Source organism: Lepidochelys kempii, chromosome 7 (assembly GCF_965140265.1).
Source record: "Lepidochelys kempii isolate rLepKem1 chromosome 7, rLepKem1.hap2, whole genome shotgun sequence".
Classification (NCBI taxonomy): domain Eukaryota; kingdom Metazoa; phylum Chordata; order Testudines; family Cheloniidae; genus Lepidochelys; species Lepidochelys kempii.
This window is the reverse complement of record NC_133262.1, coordinates 118,396,633-118,418,948: the sequence shown is the minus strand read 5'-3', so window position 1 is coordinate 118,418,948 and position 22,316 is coordinate 118,396,633. Positions and strand designations below refer to the sequence as shown.

General features: G+C 44.7%; 1 protein-coding gene across 1 annotated transcript in view; it reads right to left on the bottom strand.

Moving 5' to 3' along the window:
* Window positions 1–22,316, bottom strand: part of SORCS1 (sortilin related VPS10 domain containing receptor 1) — a 424,169-nt gene that overhangs the window by 277,494 nt on the left and 124,359 nt on the right. The window contains exon 2 of the mRNA XM_073354427.1: window positions 15,671–15,738. Coding sequence (XP_073210528.1) covers window positions 15,671–15,738 — 68 coding nt within the window. The remainder of the gene's footprint in view (window positions 1–15,670; window positions 15,739–22,316) is intronic.

The following is a 22,316-nucleotide window of genomic DNA, read 5'->3' as shown; positions in this document are numbered from 1 at the left end:
GCCTGCTAAGGTCCTTTCACTGGGATCAGGTTCCCTAGGGGTTTGGCACTCATAGACTTTACGGTCAGAAGGGACTACCATGATCATCTAGTCCAGGAGTGGCCAACCTGTGACTCCGAAGCCACATATGGCTCTTCAGAAGTAAATATGCGGCTCCTTGTATAGACACCGACTCCGGGGCTGGAGTTACATGCACTAACTTTCCAATGTGCCGGGGGGTGCTCACTGCTCAACCCCTGGCTCTGCCACAAGCCCTGCCCCCAGTCCACCCCTTCCCGCCCCCTCCCCTGAGCCTGGTCTGCCCTCGCTCCTCCACCCCCCGCCCAGCCTCCTGCATGCTACAAAACAGGTGATTGGGAGGTGTGGGGAGACGCTGATCGGCAGGGCTGCCAGTGGGTGGGAGGTGCTGGGAACGGGAGCTGATGGGTGCTGCTGATGTATTACTGTGGTTCTTTGGCAATGTACATTGGTAAATTCTGGCTCCTTCTCAGTCTGGCCACCCCTGATCTAGTCTGACTTCCTGCACATTGCAGATCACAGACACTCACCCACCCACTCCAGACTCCTAACCTCTGGCTGAGTTACTGAAGTCCTCAAATCAGATTTAAAGACCTCAACTTACAGAGCACTCAAAGCTCTCCCTTTTTGGAACCGCTTCCCTCCAGGAGATATCTTTGCTGTTGAGTCCCCCTAACCAGTTCCCCTCAAAAGTCCCTCTCAGAAGCTTTCTGTGTTCTGGGGCTTCCTAAGTGAGCCCTCAGAACTCTTGATTAGGCCCAGGTGTTTGTTAGCTAATTAACAGCACCCAGCCATCTAGGCAACTAACTCCTCACAGGTGGCTCGGGGTCAGTTCATTCTCCTCAGCAGAGTCTGTCCTAGGTAAGCGGAGTGAGTGCCTGACTCCCTCAGGAGCCAACTACCCTGCGACAGCAGTACAGTCCAGCTCTGCAGGAAGTATCTGATTTGGACTGACAAAGGCTTTTGTCTGTTGTTATTATTTAGCATTCATCTTGTGGTAATACCTCATGGCCCATTGGGCTGGGCACTGTATCAATATATGGTAAATGACTCCCCCTTGCCCTAAAGACCTTACCATCTAACAGGCAAGGTACGAACACGTAGAGGAGACAAATGCAGCAGGGTGAGAAGGTGGGATAACAAACACAACAGGATGTGCATGACTCTTAGCCAGGCAGCAGTGGCAATCACAGCTCTCCACCTGCCTAAAGTAGGTTGTACCTTACTCTATGAATGACAGGAAAGGTGAGTTTTGAGGGAGGACTCGAAGGAGGACAAGGTGGTGGCAATGGGCGGCATGTGAACCACCATTCGGGGAGGTTAGCCCCTGTACCTGCCCCTTCTGCCTGAGGCCCTGGCCCTCCCTCTCCCCCTCCCCCATGCCTTCTCCCACTCCTTCTGCCTTTGCCTCCCCCTGCCGGAGCCCCAAGCCCCGCACCGTGGCCGCTGGCCTTCCCACCCCAGCCCTGGACTGCCCCAGTCGGCCCAGCAAAGCGCCCCCAGCCCCAGAGCACTCCCAGCCCTGGTGTGCCAGGCGGAGAAGCCCTAGAGCTCCCAGTCCCTGAGTGCCAGGCAGCGCAGTCCCAGTGGCCCCAGTCCCGGAGCACCGGGTGGCCACAGCGCCCCCAATCCTGGGTGGCCCGAGCACTGGCTCCGGCTGCCCTGAGTCCCAGGCCACAGGCCAGCCTGCTCTAGCCTACTTCAGGGAAGAGGAACAGTCTGGGTTGGGGCCACTGGGGAAGAGCAGGAAGCAGGAGGGAGCCCCGGGGCAAAGCATGGACAGGGCCATGCCTGGCTGTTCGGGGAGGTTCAGCCTCTCCTGACCTGCCATACCTGCAGCCCATGGTGGTGGCTTTATGGATTTGGACAGGGAGCTTTTCTACCTGTAAGGGGCAGCGTGAGGCAGAGTGTGACAATGCTTGTTGGTGAAATGGAGAAGTGCTTGATCAAAACTACTCTCATAGGCAGAGCGACAGTGGAATTGGCAGAGACTCCACAGAAACCGGTACTCTTGCCAGCATGGCCAAGAAAGGCAAAGCTGTGATTTGCACTGGTTGAAATTTCCCTTCACTTGCAACCAGGGTAAGCTCGACCAATGCAAATCACAGCTTTGCTTGGGACTTGTGGCGTGGCTGGAATATACCAGTTGCTGACCCAGTGATTGCTGATTTGGAACTATTCCCAAATACAGACCAAGAGTGACAGGCTCTGATATAACATCTGGTATATTCCCAGTGAGGCACCAGTCTGGACATTCCCACGAACAAGAGTTGCTTCGTGTTCCAAGCACTGAGGTTTATTTCTCAACTCCCCGGCAGTGTATAGCACGACAAATGTGCAGAAAGCCAAATGGCATCCCTGATAGTCCGCTAGCCACCACTTTCCTGGGAGAGTTTCAAATCCAGACAGCAAGTTTCCCAGGCAAGCGCAGGGACTCAGCAAAGAGCACTCAGACAACGAGATGGCAGCAAGATGGATGAGACTAAATTGCATGTGGTCATTAAAATTCTTCAACTAAGAATTTTGAGAGCGGGGAAGAAATGAGCCATTACTGGAGAAAGGCTTTCAGGAAATTAATGAATAAAAGGGTTCAGACTGGATGGTTAGAAAATCATGAGACAAAGGTCAGTTTGAACTGAGCTATTATGCTTTAGAGTAAACAGTCACCAGCTTACACTGCAAAAATGTGTGGCAGAGCCACTGAATGTTTGAATACAAGTTATTTGCAGCACCCAATCTTCCGCTGTCTCTCCATCCCCTCCTCGAAGAGCACAGCAGCAGCGTACATGTGTTTGAACATTTCAGTTTTAATAACGGCTTTAGTAGCAGGCTTTTAAAACTGAATACAAGTCACTCAGCAACAGGTCGTAGCATTCTGCCCATTCACATGCTGTCCCTACGTGCAGCTATCTCCCTACAAGTTCATTAGCGAGTGAGCAGAGTTGTGCAAAACCTCTCTGGTTTTATGTTTGCAATAAAGATTGGCGGCACATCCAACCGGGCAGCTCCCAGGACAGATCCAGGGCACGGGATGATTCTGTCCAGCCCCTGAACACATCTTCCCTCTCACCCCAGCAGACCTGCTCTACAAAATGGCTTCATCCATGTAGCGTAACTTCACACACACCATATACGTGAGGTCACATTGCGTGGTGGATGCCATTTTATAGAGCAAAATGGTGTCCTCCGCACATGACCTTGCACATGCTATAGGTGCGAGGTCACACTGCATGGAGGATGACATTTTGTATGGTATGTATTTCTGCATATGGCTGATGGAGATGCTTCAATACGAACGTCTGGACCACAGCACTGAAAGGTTGGAGCACCCATCATATGAGGGGTCGGGAAAGAACTTTTACGAAAATCAGATTGTCAGGAACCAGGGGGTTTTTTTTCATCATCCCTTAGACATGGATCACCTAGTGGGAACATCTGGGCATATCTCACTTAACCAATTCCCTGCCGTCGCCTGAGTCTTGGGCATTGGCAGCACCGGAATTTCTCTATTCTCTGTCCATGGGACACAACAGTTCAGTCTTCTGAGGACTGAAATATTTTAGTCCAGCTAAAATCATTGGGTTCAACATAGGGGTATTTTGGTAAAATTTAGTGGCTTGAGATATCCAGGAGACTAGACTAGATGATCCAATGATCCTTTCTGGCCTTAAACGCTAAGAAACTATGAAAGCTCCAAAATCTGGATCAAGATTTCAGGATCATTTTGAATCTGAGGTTTTGTTCTATTACAAAGATAGGAACCATGGGCAAACTTAAGATCCAGGTATATGCTTGTATTTCAAACAGTCCCAAAGTGTTTTTCATTATTATTTTGGGGTGTCGGTGGGGGAAAAGTTAGATCCAAGACTTTGGTGTGGGCCTGTGTTTTATGAAGCTATGTAACTGGGAAAAAATGTTGTTCTGTTTTATGTGTGCTATACCTTTAAATTTTAAGGAGTCTCCCTGCCAGCTGCAAGGACAGTTGCCATTTTGTGTTTGGTTCTGAGGCTTGATCCTGTTTCCAATTAAATCAATGGCAAGACTTCCATTAACAGCAATAGAACAGGATGAAAAATGTTAGAGTGAGTGTCTCTCTCTGGGAGACTTTACAAGACAGATCCTCAGCTGACATAAATCAGGGCAGCTCCATTAACTTCAGTAGAGCAATGCCGATTTACACCAGCTGAGGATCTAGCCCTGTATGTGTTCTTTCCTTTTTTGGATCTGTGCAAAGCAAGTACAAAGGGGGTGTAACTCCTCCCCAAAGAAAGATAGTAAAGTTTTACATCCCCTTTTCCTGAGTGTAAATGACATCATAACATGCGAAGCAGTGGAGAATCAGGACCTCACGTATAACAACCTGCATGGATCATGGAGGAAGTGGCTCAGGTTGTAGGATCCATATGCACATGAACTGAGTCCCTGGTGCCTCCTACAAACTCTTCCCTCCCACAACCTGTGCTTCTCACCCAATGTTCCATGCAGGTTGCTACATAAGGTGTACATATGACAGGTATGGCCATTTCCTGCAATATACTGGACAAACCTTACTGAGTGTATGTGCGTTATTTTGGGATTTTATGTAACTTGTCTAGGAAATATGACTAATGTAAACCTGGGGAAGAGTTACGCACTTCGAAGGACTCTTTTTAACAATGGGCTAAGACAAGAATGAACTGTTAATTGTGCAGGTTTCCAAGGAAATACTTGGGAGGGGGAGAACGCAAATACCTCTGGACCCAATATCTTCTGAAGCTTTGCCTTGGGGAGGGGACCTTTGTCTGGAAATACCTAATCCCAGGATCAAAAGGGCCAAACAGCATATGGGAGTAACTCACAGATTCATGGGTGTTCTAGTTCTGAGCAAGAGGTGTCATGAACTTGTATCCACAGGAAAACCCCTGCGTGGTGTTTGAAGAACTGTTCACTGGCCAGAGCCCCAGCTGGAATCAGGGGGTGATCTCCGGTAAGCGTCTTAGCACATATGTAGGTTCTTCTGTTGTTTTTAAAGTTTTCTCTGTAATGCTTTCAGGTTGTGAAGAAATGTGCTTGCTTAGAAAGAGCTGTGTGGGGTAACTTAGAACATTGGGCAATTGCAACTGTTTATAGGCTTTGAAGACTAAGCAAAGCATAGACACAGGCCTCTTTAGGTGGTGTCTTTTGCTGGTAAATAACACAGTGTAGGCAGGGAACTGAATGCAGCCTGGAAAAACCCCAGAAAGCAGGGCATAAGAGGTGAAGGCTGGGGAGCTGGAAGCCTGAGAGTGTGGGCCCCCGCTGAACTGTTGCCCTGAACTGTAACAGTACATTCCTCCACCTTTAGGCTTCTTGAGAACCACTAACCATTGTATACCTTATACCTTATGCATCATCTCTGAATCTGGCCCAGTGTGTGAATGTGTATAAAATAATACTGACTTCAATTGAGTTATACCAAGGAACATTTTGCCCCATTGGGCCTGTACTATGTGCTGTTCAACTGCACGCCATGAAGTTGTGTAGGGACACCCGCATTGATTGGATACCACATGGACAGATTCCTCCTTTTATTAGCCCTTTTATAAAGCAGAAGAACAACTGACAAACCCCATTTAAAGTGTTATAGGCCTGGTCTACACTGGGGGGTGGAGGTGGGATCGATCTAAGATACGCAACTTCATCTACGAGAATAGTATAGCTGAAGTCGACGCATCTTAGGTCAACTTTGAATCACTTACTTCGCGTCCTCACGGCACAGGATCGACAGCCGCCACTCCCCCGTCGACTCCGCTTCCACCTCTCGCCGTGATGGAGTTCCGGAGTCGATGGCAGAGCGATCGGGGATCAATTTATCGCATCTAGACACGATAAATCGATCCCCGATAGATCGATCACTACCCGCCAATCCAGTGGGTAGTGTAGACATGGCCATAGATCTCTGTGAAGCAGCATGAACATCGTACATCTGTTATTTACAGTATATTGATAATATATGTCAACATTCATATTCATAATCATGATTTACATATTGGCTTTCGCACTGCAATGGGATCAGGGGGGTTTTGATTTACATGGTTGCACTACTACATTTCATGACTGGATGCTACAGAGAACACACTTTTAATGTGCATAATAAATTTGCATCTTCATTAATGCTGATTATTTTATCCACGCAAACCAGGTGATGCAGAAGGCACTAGATGAAATTCTAAACCAAGTCACATCTCAAAGGTTGCGGGCTCGATTTTCCTCTCACTCACCCCATGGTGTAAATCCATTGGCTTAAATGTAAGCGAGGTCAGAATCAGGACCAGAGAATTCAGTTGTGGAAGAGGCCTGTGTTTATATGGCCCTGATTCAGCAAAGTGCTGAAGCAGTGAAGTCATTGGGACTTCAGCACATGCTTAAGTGCTTTGCTGAATCACAGCATATGAAAGCATCTGCTGGAAGTTGTAGGTAGGCTTGGCAAAATTCAGTTTTTATTGTTTTGTAATTCTGATGGCTAATATCAATATTTATTATATTGGTGGTCAGACACTAATTATTTAATGACTGTAGATGTCAAGATTCAAAAAGTTAAAGCTTTATAACACAAATTGTCAACATCACAAGTCAAAATATACAAAGTAATAGAAATCCTTAAATCAAACTCTAATAAATTCTTAAGCAGCATTTTTCTTACTTTAGCTATCTGTAAATTTCAATTATTATTGATGGAAATATGTTTTTCATCATTTTGAGTGTATATGGTGAAATTGATGTTTACTGACATTTACCAATAAAAATATAATCCTTCCAAGCCTAGTTATATACCAGTGTCCATAAGACTTCGCTAACATCACTGAAATTCACATTGGTAGCATGCAAAGTACCCCAGGAAGCCCCTGTCTAATATCAACTAGGGTTGCAAGAAACTGACTGTAGGTTTCTATCGTAAGGTTTTACTCTGCTGCCCATCAGCTTTGTACCTGATCACCTTCCATGTAAAATCAATAGCAACTGTGAAATCCCTAGTGGACTTGGGTGCTGAACACAAAGCATCCAAACCTGAGATGGAGGGCACTCAGCTCCCACTGAAGTTGGCAAACCAATCCTGAGGTCGTTATTGAGGCCCCATTCAGGAAAGGATCCCACTATGATCAAAGTGTAAAATATACAGCGTCCTGTGTGCAAAACTGAGCATGTGAACTCAAACCCACAGGCATTCACATGAGCGACAGCCAAGGGTTTGAATGTTCACAGGAGGGAAAAACAAAATTCATTTTTAAATTCAAGTGAATTCCCCTAGGACAGTGGTTTTCAGACCACTGGGGTCCGCAGATTATGTCTAAAATTTCCAAAGGGGTCCGCACCTCCATTTGAAATTGTTTAGGGGTCCGCAAATGAAAAATGTTGAAAACCACTAGGAGATATGTGGCAGCATTTCCCCGGCTCTGATATTTGGGTAAGGAAACTAACTTAGTCACACAGTGTAATTGAAGTACTGAATTCAGTGATAAAAATATTTCAAATAGCTCTTTCAAGTCCCTTTTCCCCAAAACTGCCAGTTAGAATGTATTCAATAAAAGGTCTTTCTCTGTCACTTTTCTGAATTGATTTGTTTCTCCTGCTTTCTCCAGCAAAAACACCTTAATCCTCTGTAGCTGCAACTTGTGCCATGTCTCTAAACCACAGGTTACGACCTTATTAATGCAGCTCAGCAGGTGGAAAATAAAAGTGCATTGAACCAGCATGAGAAACACAGGAGATTGATTTATGGAATAATGGGGTATCTGGGAAGTTGCATTCAAAACAGGCAAGTGTATATCACAAAGCTTTAAAGTGTTCTGGTATAACATAATTCTTGTTTGTAGCAAGTATACTCCATACAGTTAAAAACAGAGAGAGGATATTTAACATCACCTATAATGAGACAACATCATGTGATCCAAAAGGGGAAGGGAAGGTGAAATTGATCATGGTCAGTTTTGGTCCTTCCTCTGCTGACTCACAAAAACAAACTGAGGAGAGAGCAAAGGGGTGATGCCTGGTGATGGTGATGACACATGCACATGCCTCTACAAACACAACATCATAGAATCATAGAATATCCCGGTTTGAAGGGACCTCAGGAGGTCATCTAGTCCAACCCCCTGCTCAAAGCAGGACCAATCCCCAACTAAATCATCCCAGACAGGGCTTTGTCAAGCCTGACCTTAAAAACCTCTAAGGAAGGAGATTCTACCACCTCCCTAGGTAACGCATTCCAGTGCTTCACCACCCTCCGAGTGAAAAAGTTTTTCCTAATATCCAACCTAAACCTCCCCCACTGCAACTTGAGACCATTACTCCTTGTTCTGTCATCTGCTACCACTGAGAACAGTCGAGATCCATCCACTTTGGAACCCCCTTTCAGGTAGTTGAAAGCAGCTATCAAATCCCCCCTCATTCTTCTCTTCCGCAGACTAAAGAATCCCAGTTCCCTCAACCTCTCCTCATCAGTCATGTGTTCCAGTCCCCTAATCATTTTTGTTGCCCGCCACTGGATGTTTTCCAATTTTTCCACATCCTTCTTGTAGTGTGGGGCCCAAAACTGGACACAGTACTCCAGATGAGGCCTCACCAATGTCGAATAGAGGGGAACAATCACATCCCCCGATCTGCTGGCAATGTCCCTACTTATACATCCCAAAATGCCATTGGCCTTCTTGGCAACAAGGGCACACTGTTGATTCATATCCAGCTTCTCGTCCACTGTAACCCCTAGGTCCTTTTCTGTAGAACTGCTGCCGAGCCATTCGGTCCCTAGTCTGTAGCGGTGCATGGGATTCTTCCATCCTAAGTGCAGGACTCTGCACTGGTCCTTGTTGAACCTCATCAGATTTCTTTTGGCCCAATCCTCTAATTTGTCTAGGTCCTTCTGTATCCTATCCCTCCCCTCCAGCGTATCTACCTTTCCTCCCAGTTTAGTGTCATCCGCAAACTTGCTGAGGGTGAAATCCATGCCATCCTCCAGATTACTAATGAAGATATTGAACAAAACTGGCCCCAGGACCGACCCTTGGGGCACTCCGCTTGATACTGGCTGCCAACTAGACACGGAGCCATTGATCACTACCCGTTGAGCCCGACAATCTAGCCAGTTTTCTATCCACCTTATAGTCCATTCATCCATCTCATACTTCTTTAATTTGCTGGCAAGAATACTGTGGGAGACCGTGCCAAAAGCTTTGCTAAAGTCAAGGAACAACACATCCACTGCTTTCCCCTCATCCACAGAGCCAGTTATCTCATCATAGAAGGTAATTAGATTAGTCAGGCATGACTTGCCCTTGGTGAATCCATGCTGACTGTTCCTGATCACTTTCCTCTCCTCTAAATGCTTCAGAATTCCTGGATGAGCTAAACTATAAACTGCTTTCCACTTCTACTACTTTTTATCCATGGACTCCAGGGTGCTTTGCAAACATGAATTCACTGAGACTTCTAACAAACTCTGTGAGGAAGGTAAATATTTTTTCTGTTTCACCGCTGAGTAAACTGATAGATAGAGAGGTTAAGAGACTCTTGCTCAAGATCACCCAAGAAGTTCGTGACAAATCTGGAAACAGAATCCGGGAATTCTGAAACTCTCTATATTTCTTTAACCACTGTAATAATTTTAGTTATTCCGTACATATCATTTTAGATTTTCAAACCATAGCAAACATAAATCATCTAACCCTCAAAAGATGTCTAGAAATATGGTGATTAATATCCCCATTTTACATTTGCCTGAAGCTACATGGCAAGGCAGAAGCAGAGCTGGGATTTGAATAAAGGAGTTCCCAAGTTCAATGCACAAGGCCATGCTGCTCGCATTCCTTCCTAGTTAGAAGATCAAGAGCCTGATTTCATTTACGCCCATTTTACACTGGTGTAACCCTAATGACTTCAATGACTGTATACTCTTTGTTGACCAAACATTGGTGTAGGTAAGATCTGAGATACTGAGACTTTTGCAGCCCTTGTCTTGCATGACTAATCGATTTTGGGGGGATAAGGCAGGTGGAGATGGGGGTACTATCTTGGGGACAATTTAAAGCAGTAAATGTAATTTGTCGGAGAAGTGAGTGGGATAAATTGGATGCCTGTCATGTCTGACAGCGTGCCTTAATCTTGCAACTGTTTACACGTGTGCTTCAACAGAGGCGGCACGGCCTAGTGGACAGAGCAGTGACTAGGATTCAGGATACCTGAGTTCTGATCCTAGCTGTGTCACTGGCCCACTGCATAGAATCATAGAATCAATCATAGAATCATAGAATATCAGGGTTGGAAGGGACCCCTGAAGGTCATCTAGTCCAACCCCCTGCTCGAAGCAGGACCAATTCCCAGTTAAATCATCCCAGCCAGGGCTTTGTCAAGCCTGACCTTAAAAACCTCCAAGGAAGGAGATTCTACCACCTCCCTAGGTAACGCATTCCAGTGTTTCACCACCCTTTTAGTGAAAAAGTTTTTCCTAATATCCAATCTAAACCTCCCCCACTGCAACTTGAGACCATTACTCCTCGTTCTGTCATCTGCTACCATTGAGAACAGTCTAGAGCCATCCTCTTTGGAACCCCCTTTCAGGTAGTTGAAAGCAGCTATCAAATCCCCCCTCATTCTTCTCTTCTGCAGGCTAAACAATCCCAGCTCCCTTAGCCTCTCCTCATAAGTCATGTGTTCTAGACTGCTAATCATTTTTGTTGCCCTTCGCTGGACTCTCTCCAATTTATCCACATCCTTCTTGTAGTGTGGGGCCCAAAACTGGACACAGTACTCCAGATGAGGCCTCACCAATGTCGAATAGAGGGGAACGATCACGTCCCTCGATCTGCTCGCTATGCCCCTACTTATACATCCCAAAATGCCATTGGCCTTCTTGGCAACAAGGGCACACTGCTGACTCATATCCAGCTTCTCGTCCACTGTCACCCCTAGGTCCTTTTCCGCAGAATTGCTGCCTAGCCATTCGGTCCCTAGTCTGTAGCGGTGCATTGGATTCTTCCATCCTAAGTGCAGGACCCTGCACTTATCCTTATTGAACCTCATCAGATTTCTTTTGGCCCAATCCTCCAATTTGTCTAGGTCCTTCTGTATCCTATCCCTCCCCTCCAGCGTATCTACCACTCCTCCCAGTTTAGTATCATCCGCAAATTTGCTGAGAGTGCAATCCACACCATCCTCCAGATCATTTATGAAGATATTGAACAAAACCGGCCCCAGGACCGACCCTTGGGGCACTCCACTTGATACCGCCTGCCAACTAGACATGGAGTCATTGATCACTACCCGTTGAGCCCGACAATCTAGCCAGTTTTCTACCCACCTTATAGTGCATTCATCCAGCCCATACTTCCTTAACTTGCTGACAAGAATACTGTGGGAGACCGTGTCAAAAGCTTTGCTAAAGTCAAGAAACAATACATCCACTGCTTTCCCTTCATCCACAGAACCAGTAATCTCATCATAAAAGGCGATTAGATTAGTCAGGCATGACCTTCCCTTGGTGAATCCATGCTGGCTGTTCCTGATCACTTTCCTCTCATGCAAGTGCTTCAGGATTGATTCTTTGAGGACCTGCTCCATGATTTTTCCAGGGACTGAGGTGAGGCTGACTGGCCTGTAGTTCCCTGGATCCTCCTTCTTCCCTTTTTTAAAGATTGGCACTACATTAGCCTTTTTCCAGTCATCCGGGACTTCCCCCGTTCGCCACGAGTTTTCAAAGATAATGGCCAATGGCTCTGCAATCACAGCCGCCAATTCCTTCAGCACTCTCGGATGCAACTCGTCCGGCCCCATGGACTTGTGCACGTCCAGCTTTTCTAACCACCTCTATCTCCACAGAGGGCTGGCCATCTCTTCCCCATTTTGTGATGCCCAGCGCAGCAGTCTGGGAGCTGACCTTGTTAGTGAAAACCTTGGCCAAGTCACTTTCCCTCTCTATGCCATCTGTAAAATGCGGATAATGGTACTGAGCTCCTTTGAAAAGCCCTTTGAGATCTACTGATGAAAGGCACTATACAAAAGATAGGGATTCTTATCAGAAGTCGTCCCACTGATTTCAATGGGACGGTTCAAGGGAATAAAGTAAAGCATATGCCTAAATGTTTGCGGGCTGGGGCTAATGGCATGCAGTTAGCTGTGTTTCCTCTTCAGGCCCTGAAGGAAAGGTTCAACGCAGGGCCCACCAGAACTCCGATCACAACAAAAAAAGAAAAGGGAGAAGATTATTTCCCCTCATTCCTCACAGACTCTATTTCTGTTATTCTCTATATCTGTTATTTTATTTATCTCAGACCTAAGCTTATCTTGCTCCTGTAGTAAAAATCACGATCTTCTCCCAAGTCTCAAAGTGTAATCCTCTTTGTGAGCCAAGAGATAACTGGGAGAGGAAGAAAAATAAAACCTCAAATAATTGCTCAGCATGAGATAATCTTTGCTTCTCCCTCTTTTCTCTTTCTTGACTGAATAAAATAAATAAATACAACCCAAGAATGGTGGGGAAAAAAAATCTATCGAGAGGATTAGGGTGTAGTTAATGCCAGGTCCAGCCGGCAAGAAATGTCATTCGCTTGCTTCAGACGCAGCATCTCACTTGCCACCAAGAGTCTATTGATCCACTAAGGGTATGTCTACACTACAGCCGCTAGAGTGGGACAGCTACAGCACTGCAGCTGTAGGGCCGTATTGTAGACACTTCCTACCTTGACGGAGGGGTTTTTCCATCAATGTAGCTAATCCACGTCCTTGACAGGGGGCAGATAGGTTGACAGCAAGAATTCTTCCGTCGACCTAGCTGCATCTACAACCAGGCTTTAGGCTGACTTTACTACAGCACTCAGGAAGCAAAATTTGTCACAGCCCTGAGCGACATAGCTAGGTAGATCTAATAATTAAGTGTAGACCAGGCCTGAAGCTTAACTTCCAAGATCTTCACCCTATTTCCTTGCCTCTCCCTTTTGCTGTTTTTCTCACATACACAAGTCAGCTGCCAGTAACTTTTTTACTCACTGGATTTGTGACACGCTCCATTCATTATCACTGCAGAAATAGGATGGGACTGAAGTTAAATTGGCTGAGGAATTCAAAAGAAATGCCATCCTGTCCAATATTAGTATCTTTATAAAGAAAGTAAATCTGTATGCTATGATCAGTAGGCGGTGTGTGTTATAGATTGCTATAGAGCCCAACTGGTCAATAGACTGCTCATGACCATCGATAACATCTTTGACTGCCGAGTTTATAACTAGAACTGGGCAAAATTTTTCAGCCAAAGGTTTTTTAACATCAAAACACATTTTGCAAATTCATGTTAATTTCTCTGAATTGTTTTGGTTGAAAAAAATACTTGAACAATCTGAAAAAAAACCTCAATGTTTTGTTTTGACATTTTTTAAGTTTCATTTTTTTAAATTCAAAATTCCTTTTGTTTTGAAATTTCTTTGCATCTTATTAATGAAAATCTTTCACTTCGTTTGACCCATAGCAATTTTTTGACTTTTCATTTAGCTGAATATTTAAAAAGAAAAATGGTTTCAGGTCGACCCAATCCAATTTGTGTTCAGTTTTTCAGAACTGTGAGTGAACCAAAACATCAGTAATCCACATAGCTCTACTTCTGACCAGTTATAACACAAACTACTCATAAACAGCTCTACTTATAAACAACAGCTAATCATTTTCCAGCACTTTATTAATGTACCCTTAATATGAAGTGTGTTATTTGTATGCCATGTATCACAGAGAAGACACTTTTCCTAGGTTGTGTGTAGATACAGAAAGACCTCCCTTTCTCCTCTATCTTTTGGAAACAGTCACCAATGTGTGAGAGCAAAGTAAACCAGGGATAGTGTGGTCTTTCACTGGCCAACATCAGCTCTCACGGAATCAAACAAATCAGAGAAATGAAGGATATTTTTTTCCTCCTTCTTATTTCTATTTTCCTTGATTTTTTTAAACAAGTGTGTGAGATGCTTTAAATAATAAGTGCCCTTCCATCATTTTCTCCCCTATTACACCAAAAATGGGAGACCTCCAATGGGACCATCACAAGGATCCTCACTCATGGCCGCCGGTGAAGCAAATAAAATGGATTTCACCAGGAAAGAGAGGAGAAGAAAATAGAAAAAACCCATACTTGACACTCATATGAACATTCTTCCTCTGAAGAATGTTTTTTTTTTGGGGGGTGTTGGGGGAGGGGGGGAGAAAACCTGGATTTGTGCTGGAAATGGCCCACCTTGATTATCATACACATTGTAAGCAGAGTGATCACTTTACATAAGCTATTACCAGTAGGAGAGTGGGGTGGGGGGAGAGAAAACCTTTTGTAGTGATAATCACCCATTTTTTCATGGTTTATGTGTATAAAAACGTCTTCTGTACTTTCCACAGTATGCATCCAATGAAGTGAGCTGTAGCTCACGAAAGCTTATGCTCAAATAAATTGGTTAGTCTCTAAGGTGCCACAAGTACTCCTTTTCTTTTTGCAAATACAGACTAACACGGCTGTTACTCTGAAATTCTTCCTCTGAGGCTCTCGAAGCAATTGACAAACTTGAGGGTCAAGCTGAAGCCCACTGAAGTCAATGGGAAGCATTCCCAGATAACTCAGAGGCTGAAAAATCTGACGCAGGTCCTCAATGTGCATGTGAGAGTGACAACAACAATGGAGACAGCAGGATCGCTCATGAGCTTCAAGTTAAGCACGTGCATCAGGAGCCCAAGAGAGGGCTTTAGCTGTGATCACTGCACAAAACTCATGAATTGCCCATAAGAGTTCAGCAGGTGGAAATAAGGTAGCATATGCCCTTAACTAATTAACCCTCCGAAAAGACTACACTCCTGTGAGGTAGATAAATATGCCTGTACCCTTCTTACAAAAGAGTAAACTGAGGCAGCAGCAGCTTGCTCATGCACACAGAGCATGTCAGTAACAACTTTGGGAAACAATTCAGGGGCTTACTGCTTTTCTCTTCCCTCACAGCATATGAGCAACTTCTGTTGACCTCAGCAAGAGTTACTATAATACAACCAGAGAACTGGGAACCCAGGAGTCTTGACTAACAGGCCATCTGCTCTAACCACTAAACAACACTCGCAGTCAAGCAGTAAGTGTAGGCAGACAACTTCATTTCAACCTGCATAATGTGCCTGGTCTATCATAAACCTCTACAAGAGCGTTTTGTTCAGAGTCACAAACATTTCAGAGTGACGAACAACCTCCATTCCCGAGGTGTCCCAAACTCTGTGGTTCTACTCTAGGATCACTGGGGCAGCTTTGTGGGATGGAGCTCTTGCCATTGCAAACTGAAATTCAAGGGTTACAGATCAAAACAGGAGGGTTGTTGGTTGGGTTTTGATCAATTGGTTTATTAATTCTGAACAGGATTGTGTGTAAAACAACACAAAACAAAGAAAACCCTAAGTGACATTTACATAAAATGCATTATCTAGCTAGTTGAACAAGACAATCAGACCTCAGTCCCATCATCCCCAAGAATGAGAGAACAGAGGACTAAAAGGGAGAAAGAGCGAGAGTGCAAGAAAGAGCTTAGCTGTGAACCTTCCAGCATGTAAAAAATCCAATTAAATTCAATAAAAGAACTGTACCGGAGTGTTCGTGTTTAAGTAAGACGATAATTATTCTTTCAATTTATCTACATACCTCCAAAGCGAGCTCTCGGTGATGCTCCCCAGGCTGTAGTCATACAGCTTGGTCAGAATTAGAATCACCTGGAGGCAAAAGAAGAAATCATGGTTAGTCTGAAACAATTACAATCTCCTAGAACTGAAATGACCCAAGGGAGGGTTTAGGATTCCTTTAATGGGTGCTTAACATAATTGAACGAATTGTTAAAGCATTTGGCTAAACTGACATGAGAAGTGCTTGCAGATGCTGTATACTGAGCGGACCTTTCCCTGTTCAGTGTTGCTGTAACATTTTACAGTGCCTTCTTCCACTGGGCGGCAAAGCTGGTGAGGGGGCTGATATGCCAGCCAAAATACTTTTAGATACAGGAGGATATCTGCAGTATGTGGCAGAAAGAGTGATTGCCTTCCACTGGAACAACAAGGAATCCAGTGGCACCTTAAAGACTAACAGATTTATTTGAGCATAAGCTTTCATGGGTAAAAACCCTACTTCTTTAGATGCATGGAGTGAAAATTACAGATGCAGACGTAAAACGAAAAGCTTATGCTCACATAAATCTGTTAGTTTTTAAGGTGCCACTGGACTCTTTGTTGTTTTTGTGGATACAGACTAACACGGCTACCCCTGATACTTGCCTTCCACTGGGATTCCTGAGCATGGGAACCACCAGCCTGGAATGGAGCAGAGGTCCTTTTCAGCCAGAATCTTGTCTTCCATGGTGGTCAGTACCAGAAGAAGATGTAAGAACCCAGAAGAAGGCCAATGTGGGCTAATCTGCCCCCCATTAAGGCCTCATTCTAACCGCTAAAAAGTAGAGAGTGGCTTAAATTCCAAAGCATGAGGTTTGGGATACCTTCCAACATTTTGCTTAGGGATCAAAAATCTCTGTCAGGCAACCTAATCATACCTTATGGTTTGATTAACTATGCTGAGTTTTGCTTTAAATTAAGGATTTCTGGGCCAGATCCTTCACCCTTTACTGACACAAGTACAATGTACTAACACAAATGGTCCCATTGTCCTCGCATAGAAAGAGGTGTAGGCTTAGCTCCTGGGCGTCCCACGTAAACCTCCTATTATTGTGTGTGAATATGATGATGATGCCCTCTAGTGGTGGGCCCACAAAGATGAGAAAGAGACCTACGGTAGAACCTCAAAGGTACGGACCCCAGAGTTATGGACTGACCTGTCAACTGGACACCAAGTGAAACTGGAAGTAACCAGTCAGGCAGCAGCAGAGACCAAAACATTTTTTAAAAGCAAATACTGTATTGCATCTTAAAGGTGGGCACACCTGGGCTGCTTGTCCCTGTTCTCACCCCCACCCCTATGCACGGGGCAGCCACTTACAGCAAGATGCTGGGGCTGCCAGCCCAAGGCAGCTGGAGCCAGCAGAACAGGACAGCACTGGGGTCTGCACTACTTTCATCCCTTCCTTCCTGCCGGGAGGGGGACATGCTGTTTTTACCCCATCACCCAGGAGGACACACACACACACTGCAAACTCATGCAAGTGCTGAGTAGGGAGCTCAGCTGCTGCTGAAACCTGGCCTGGACGATCAGCTGCTGGATCAGGATCCCAAACTTTGTTGAGAGTTACAAACATTTCAGATTTCAGAGTAACAGCCGTGTTAGTCTGTATTCGCAAAAAGAAAAGGAGTACTTGTGGCACCTTAGAGACTAACCAATTTATTTGAGCATGAGCTTTCGTGAGCTCGAAAGCTCATGCTCAAATAAATTGGTTAGTCTCTAAGGTGCCACAAGTACTCCTCTTCTTTTTGCAAAACATTTCAGAGTTACGGACAACCTCCATTCCCAAGGTGTCCGTAACTCTGAGGTTCTACTGTTGTTAAGAGACATCTTGTGTAGCTCAGCTGGTAGATGCCTATATTTTTTTACAGCTCAAGGCCCAGAATCCTACTTCCAGCCCCATGAATCACAGAATAATAGACTTTTAAGGTCAGAAGGGACCATTATGATCGTCTAGTCTGACCTCCTGCACAACACAGGCCACAGAATCTCACCCACCCACTCCTGTAGCAAACCCCTAACTTATGTCTCAGCTATTGAAGTCCTCAAATCATGGTTTAAAGACTTCAAGGTGCAGAGAATCCTCCAGCAAGTGACCCATGCCCCACACTGCAGAGGAAGGCAGAAAACCTCCAGGACCTCTGCCAATCTGCCCTGGAGGAAAATTCCTTCCTGACCCCAAATATGCCGTGGGGTCAGGCAAGGAAATAGGGTGAAGATCTTGGAAGTTAAGCTTCAGGCCTGGTCTACACTTAATTATTAGATCTACCTAGCTATGTCACTCAGGGCTCTGACAAATTTTGCTTCCTGAGTGCTATAGTAAAGTCAGCCTAAAGCCTGGCTGTAGATGCAGCTAGGTCCACGGAAGAATTCTTGCTGTCAACCTATCTGCCCCCTCTCAAGGATGTGGATTAGCTACATTGATGGAAAAACCCCTCCATCAATGTAGGAAGTGTCTACAATACGGCCCTACAGCTGCAGTGCAACAAAGTTGATTATTCTGTATGTTAGTACAAGTACCTCTTAAAGAGAATGCTAGCATGTAGTAGGTGCCGGCACCCTACTGGGATGTCAGTTAGCATTCCCACAGAGGGTGCATATGCTTAACAAAGACACGTGCCAATTAAGGCTTTATAAGTGCTAAATTTCAATCACAACCCTCTCAGGAATGGTTATCATTGGCAGCAGGCAGCTGTGTGTTAAAGATACAGAATTATGTTGTCACTGTCCCTTAGCGTGTTCAGCAAAGTGACGTCCATTCTCCACCCAGCTTGAGTAGTGACCCAAAGGACAAAGTGCTCTCGTAGGGTGGGTAATGATTACAATCCCCCATTTTGCAGATGGGGAAACTGAGGTCCTGAGACTTTATGCGACCTTTGCCAAAAGCACATAGTGAGCCAGCAGTAAAGGGAAAAGAGAAGCCAGGTTTATTGCCCTCTGTATCATCTGCTCTAACCACTAGACGTGCTGCCTCTAAACCAGTTGAGTAAATCTACCAGATCTCCAAAGGGGGAAGCAGTGCAGCCCACACTCCCTGAGTTAAAACAGAGAGCTCTTCGGTTGTCTACAACTGAACAGGAGCATAACGAAAGGTTAGCATGTCTCCCTTCTTTCCCACTTGTCCTCTCAAAACAGAGAGATTACATAGATTAGTTGGAGCAGATCCTCCGTCAACACTCCAGGTGGAGGCCCTGCTCCCGCTTGGCCTCTTCCCGCAAGGCCCTGCCCTCACTCTGCTTCTTCCTGTCCCCTTCTTTCCCCCAAGTCTCCCTCTCCCTCCTCCCTGCCCCCTCCCCCAAGCTCCTCTCACCAGCCACTCGCTGACTGGCAGCCAGCCCCAGGGCAGAACCACTGTGGCTGGTGGGTGCTGAGCATGCCTATTTTTTTTCTGTGGGTGCTTGAGCCCCGGAGCACCCACAGAGTCGGTGCCTATGTTATATGCAGTTTTGTTGTAGCCATGTCGGTTCCAGGATATTAGAGAGACAAGGTGAGTAAGGTAATATTTTTTTGTTGGACTGACTTCTGTTGTGGAGAGAAAAGGAGTCCTTGTGGCACCTTAGAGACTAACCAATTTATTTGAGCATGAGCTTTCGTGAGCTACAGCTCACTTCATCGGATGCATACCGTGGAAACTGCAGAAGACATTATATACACAGAGACCATGAAACAATACCTCCTCCCACCCCACTCTCCTGCTGGTAATAGCTTATCTAAAGTGATCATCAAGTTGGGCCATTTCCAGCACAAATCCAGGTTTTCTCACCCTCTGCCCCCCCACCCCCCACCCCCCACACACAAATCACTCTCCTGTGGAGAGAGACAAGCTTTCCAGCTACACAGAGCTCTTCTATAGGTCTGGGAAAGGTACTCACAGTGTCACTGCTAAATATGCTAAACTATTCGTTTGATCTCATAAGTAGTTAGCACATATTCTAAGGGATCACTGAAAGTTAAGTGGCCCATTAACACCCCTGTAGTTATAGGAAAAAGGGGGGAAGATAGCTGGTTACAGATTGTTCTAAAAAGCCATAAATCCAGTGTCTTTATTAAGACTATAATTTTTAGTGTCTAGCAAAATTATGAATTTAAGCTCCCAGGGTCGTCTCTTGGAAATGTTGTGCAGGTTTCCTTTGAGGATGAGGACTGATAGGTCAGAGTTTGGCTTGGTCTACACTACCAACTTATGTTGATATCACTGCATTGCTCAGAGGTGTGGAAAATGCTGACCTAACACCCTCTCTCCCCCGTATTGACAGCGGTTGACGGGTGAGCTTGTCCCCTTGAAAAGGCTACCGCCTCTAAGGGAGGTGGAGTACCTATGCGGAGGGGAAAAGCTGCAAGTCTAAACAATTGCTTAATGAAAAGTGTTCACCCACAGGTGATATGGTGTTTTTGTCTTTTATCTTTTTCCTGTGTGAGTCCATTCGAGTGATTTTCTAGTTTCACCCATTTAGTTGATATTGGGGCATTTAGTGCATTGGAAGAGGTACACCACATGTAGGACCCATGGATCTTGAAAGGTGTGTTGCAGGCAGTGTTGATCATTGTTACAGTGGAGATATGTGTGCCAGGTTTTGCATTTGCTGTTCTGCTTCTTTAAGATGGCCTATGAAGAGGTTGGCATATTGGGACGCCATCCCAGTAGCCAGTGCTGTTCCCGCTGTTTGGAGAAAGTATTTGTCATTGAATGTAAAATTGTTATGGGTGAGGATGAAATGGATGAGTTTGGCAATGTGTTTGGGGTGGATATCTGAGTGCCATTCATTGTCGTGTAAATACTTGTGGCAGGCAGCATCCGATGAAGTGAGCTGTAGCTCACGAAAGCTTATGCTCAAATAAATTTGTTAGTCTCTAAGGTGCCACAAGTACTCCTTTTCTTTTTGTGGATACAGACTAACACGGCTGCTACTCTGAAACTTTTCACAAAGCAATCACTCTGTATCTAACCTATCAGTCCTCATACTCAAAGGAAACCTACATAACACTTTAAAAAGATGAGCCAGAGAGCTTAAATTCATGACATGACATCAGGAAATTTCTGCTTTGTTGTAACCTTTGTTCCCTCCAAAACAAAATTTCAGCAAAACTGACACCATATCACAAAGGATTTCAGTTTCAACAGAACCGTATTTGCTGATGACAAACTGTTTTGTCAAAATTTTTCAAACCTGTTCTAGGAATTACTCTGCATTCTACAAATCTGATGAAAAGCTCAAGAGAGTAAAATCCCATTTAGGGAAGTGGTTCTTTGCTCCTTAATAATATTGTGCTGGCACACGATGGCTCCCAGTGGTGGATGGGTAATCTCAATACAAATTATATAAATTCTCTTTGTCCTACTCCCATCTATGTTAATGGGAATGTATCCACTGATTTTAATGACAGCAGGATCTGTTATTTGCAGGCTTGGCAGAATTCATTTTTTTCTTCTTTTTATTTTTATAATTTCAACAGCTAAAATCAAATGTTTATTTTATTTTTTTTTTCAATTTTTGGCAATTTAAATGTTCACAACTGTTTAAAACCCATAATTGCATGCATTTTTTTACATTTACATCTATTTAAATTTTCACAGTCACAGGAGATTGGGAGGGTCAGACAATAATTATTTAATTATAGTGGACATTCAGATTCAAAAGGTTAAAGTTTTACAATAATTAAAACACAAGTTGTCTACATACATCACATGTCAAAATATACAAAATAAATATCCTTAAATCAAACTCTAATGAGTTCTCAAGTGGAATTTTTCTGACTTTGCCTGTATGTAAATTTCTAATGTTATATATTGAATTTTTTTTTTTTTTAGTTTGTCGGTGTATGGTGAAATCATAGACTATGAGGGTTGGAAGGGACCTCAGGAGGTCATCTAGTCCAACCCCAGCAGGACCAATCCCCATTTTTTGCCCCAGATCCCTAAATGGCCCCTCAAGGATTGAACTCACAACCCTGGGTTAAGCAGCCCAATGCTCAAACCACTGAGCTATCTCTCCCCTCTCCACAAAATCAACGTTTACCAACATTTAGCAATAAAAGTCTAATCCCTCCAAGCCTAGTTATCTGTGAAACACATTCACATCTGGATCATTATGAGGAGAGCACTTTCAGATCCTTCTTGGGAAGGGACACCATACAAATAGAAGGCATTTTTGTTATTTCATTACTTGGCGATGTCTATCTAGGTTCTTAGTCTATGCCCATCACTGTGGTATCTGGTCACCTTATACTAGTCAATCGCATCTTATTCTAGAATCATACAGACAACCCCCTCCCATCATCGTAGATGAGAGATTAAAGGACTTATCCAAGGTCACACAGTGAGTCCGTAGCAGAGCCAAGAAGTAAGACCAATGCTCCAAATTCCCAGTCCAGAGCCTTGACCACAAAACTACTTTTTCTGCCATCTCTCCGTGTAGGGATTCTGACTTCAACACACTTCTGCACCGGATGCTGCACACATAACATATCTCTTAGGTTTCATCAGAGAACATCTCCACAACAGTCTCTCTTTTCCATTCACTTTTCCTGAAGCAGCAGCAGTATGGTTACTCCAGACCAAGACACACAGGCAATGTGAACACGTGGGCAGCAAAACTGCTTATTTATGCCAAATTCCCTTATGCACTTT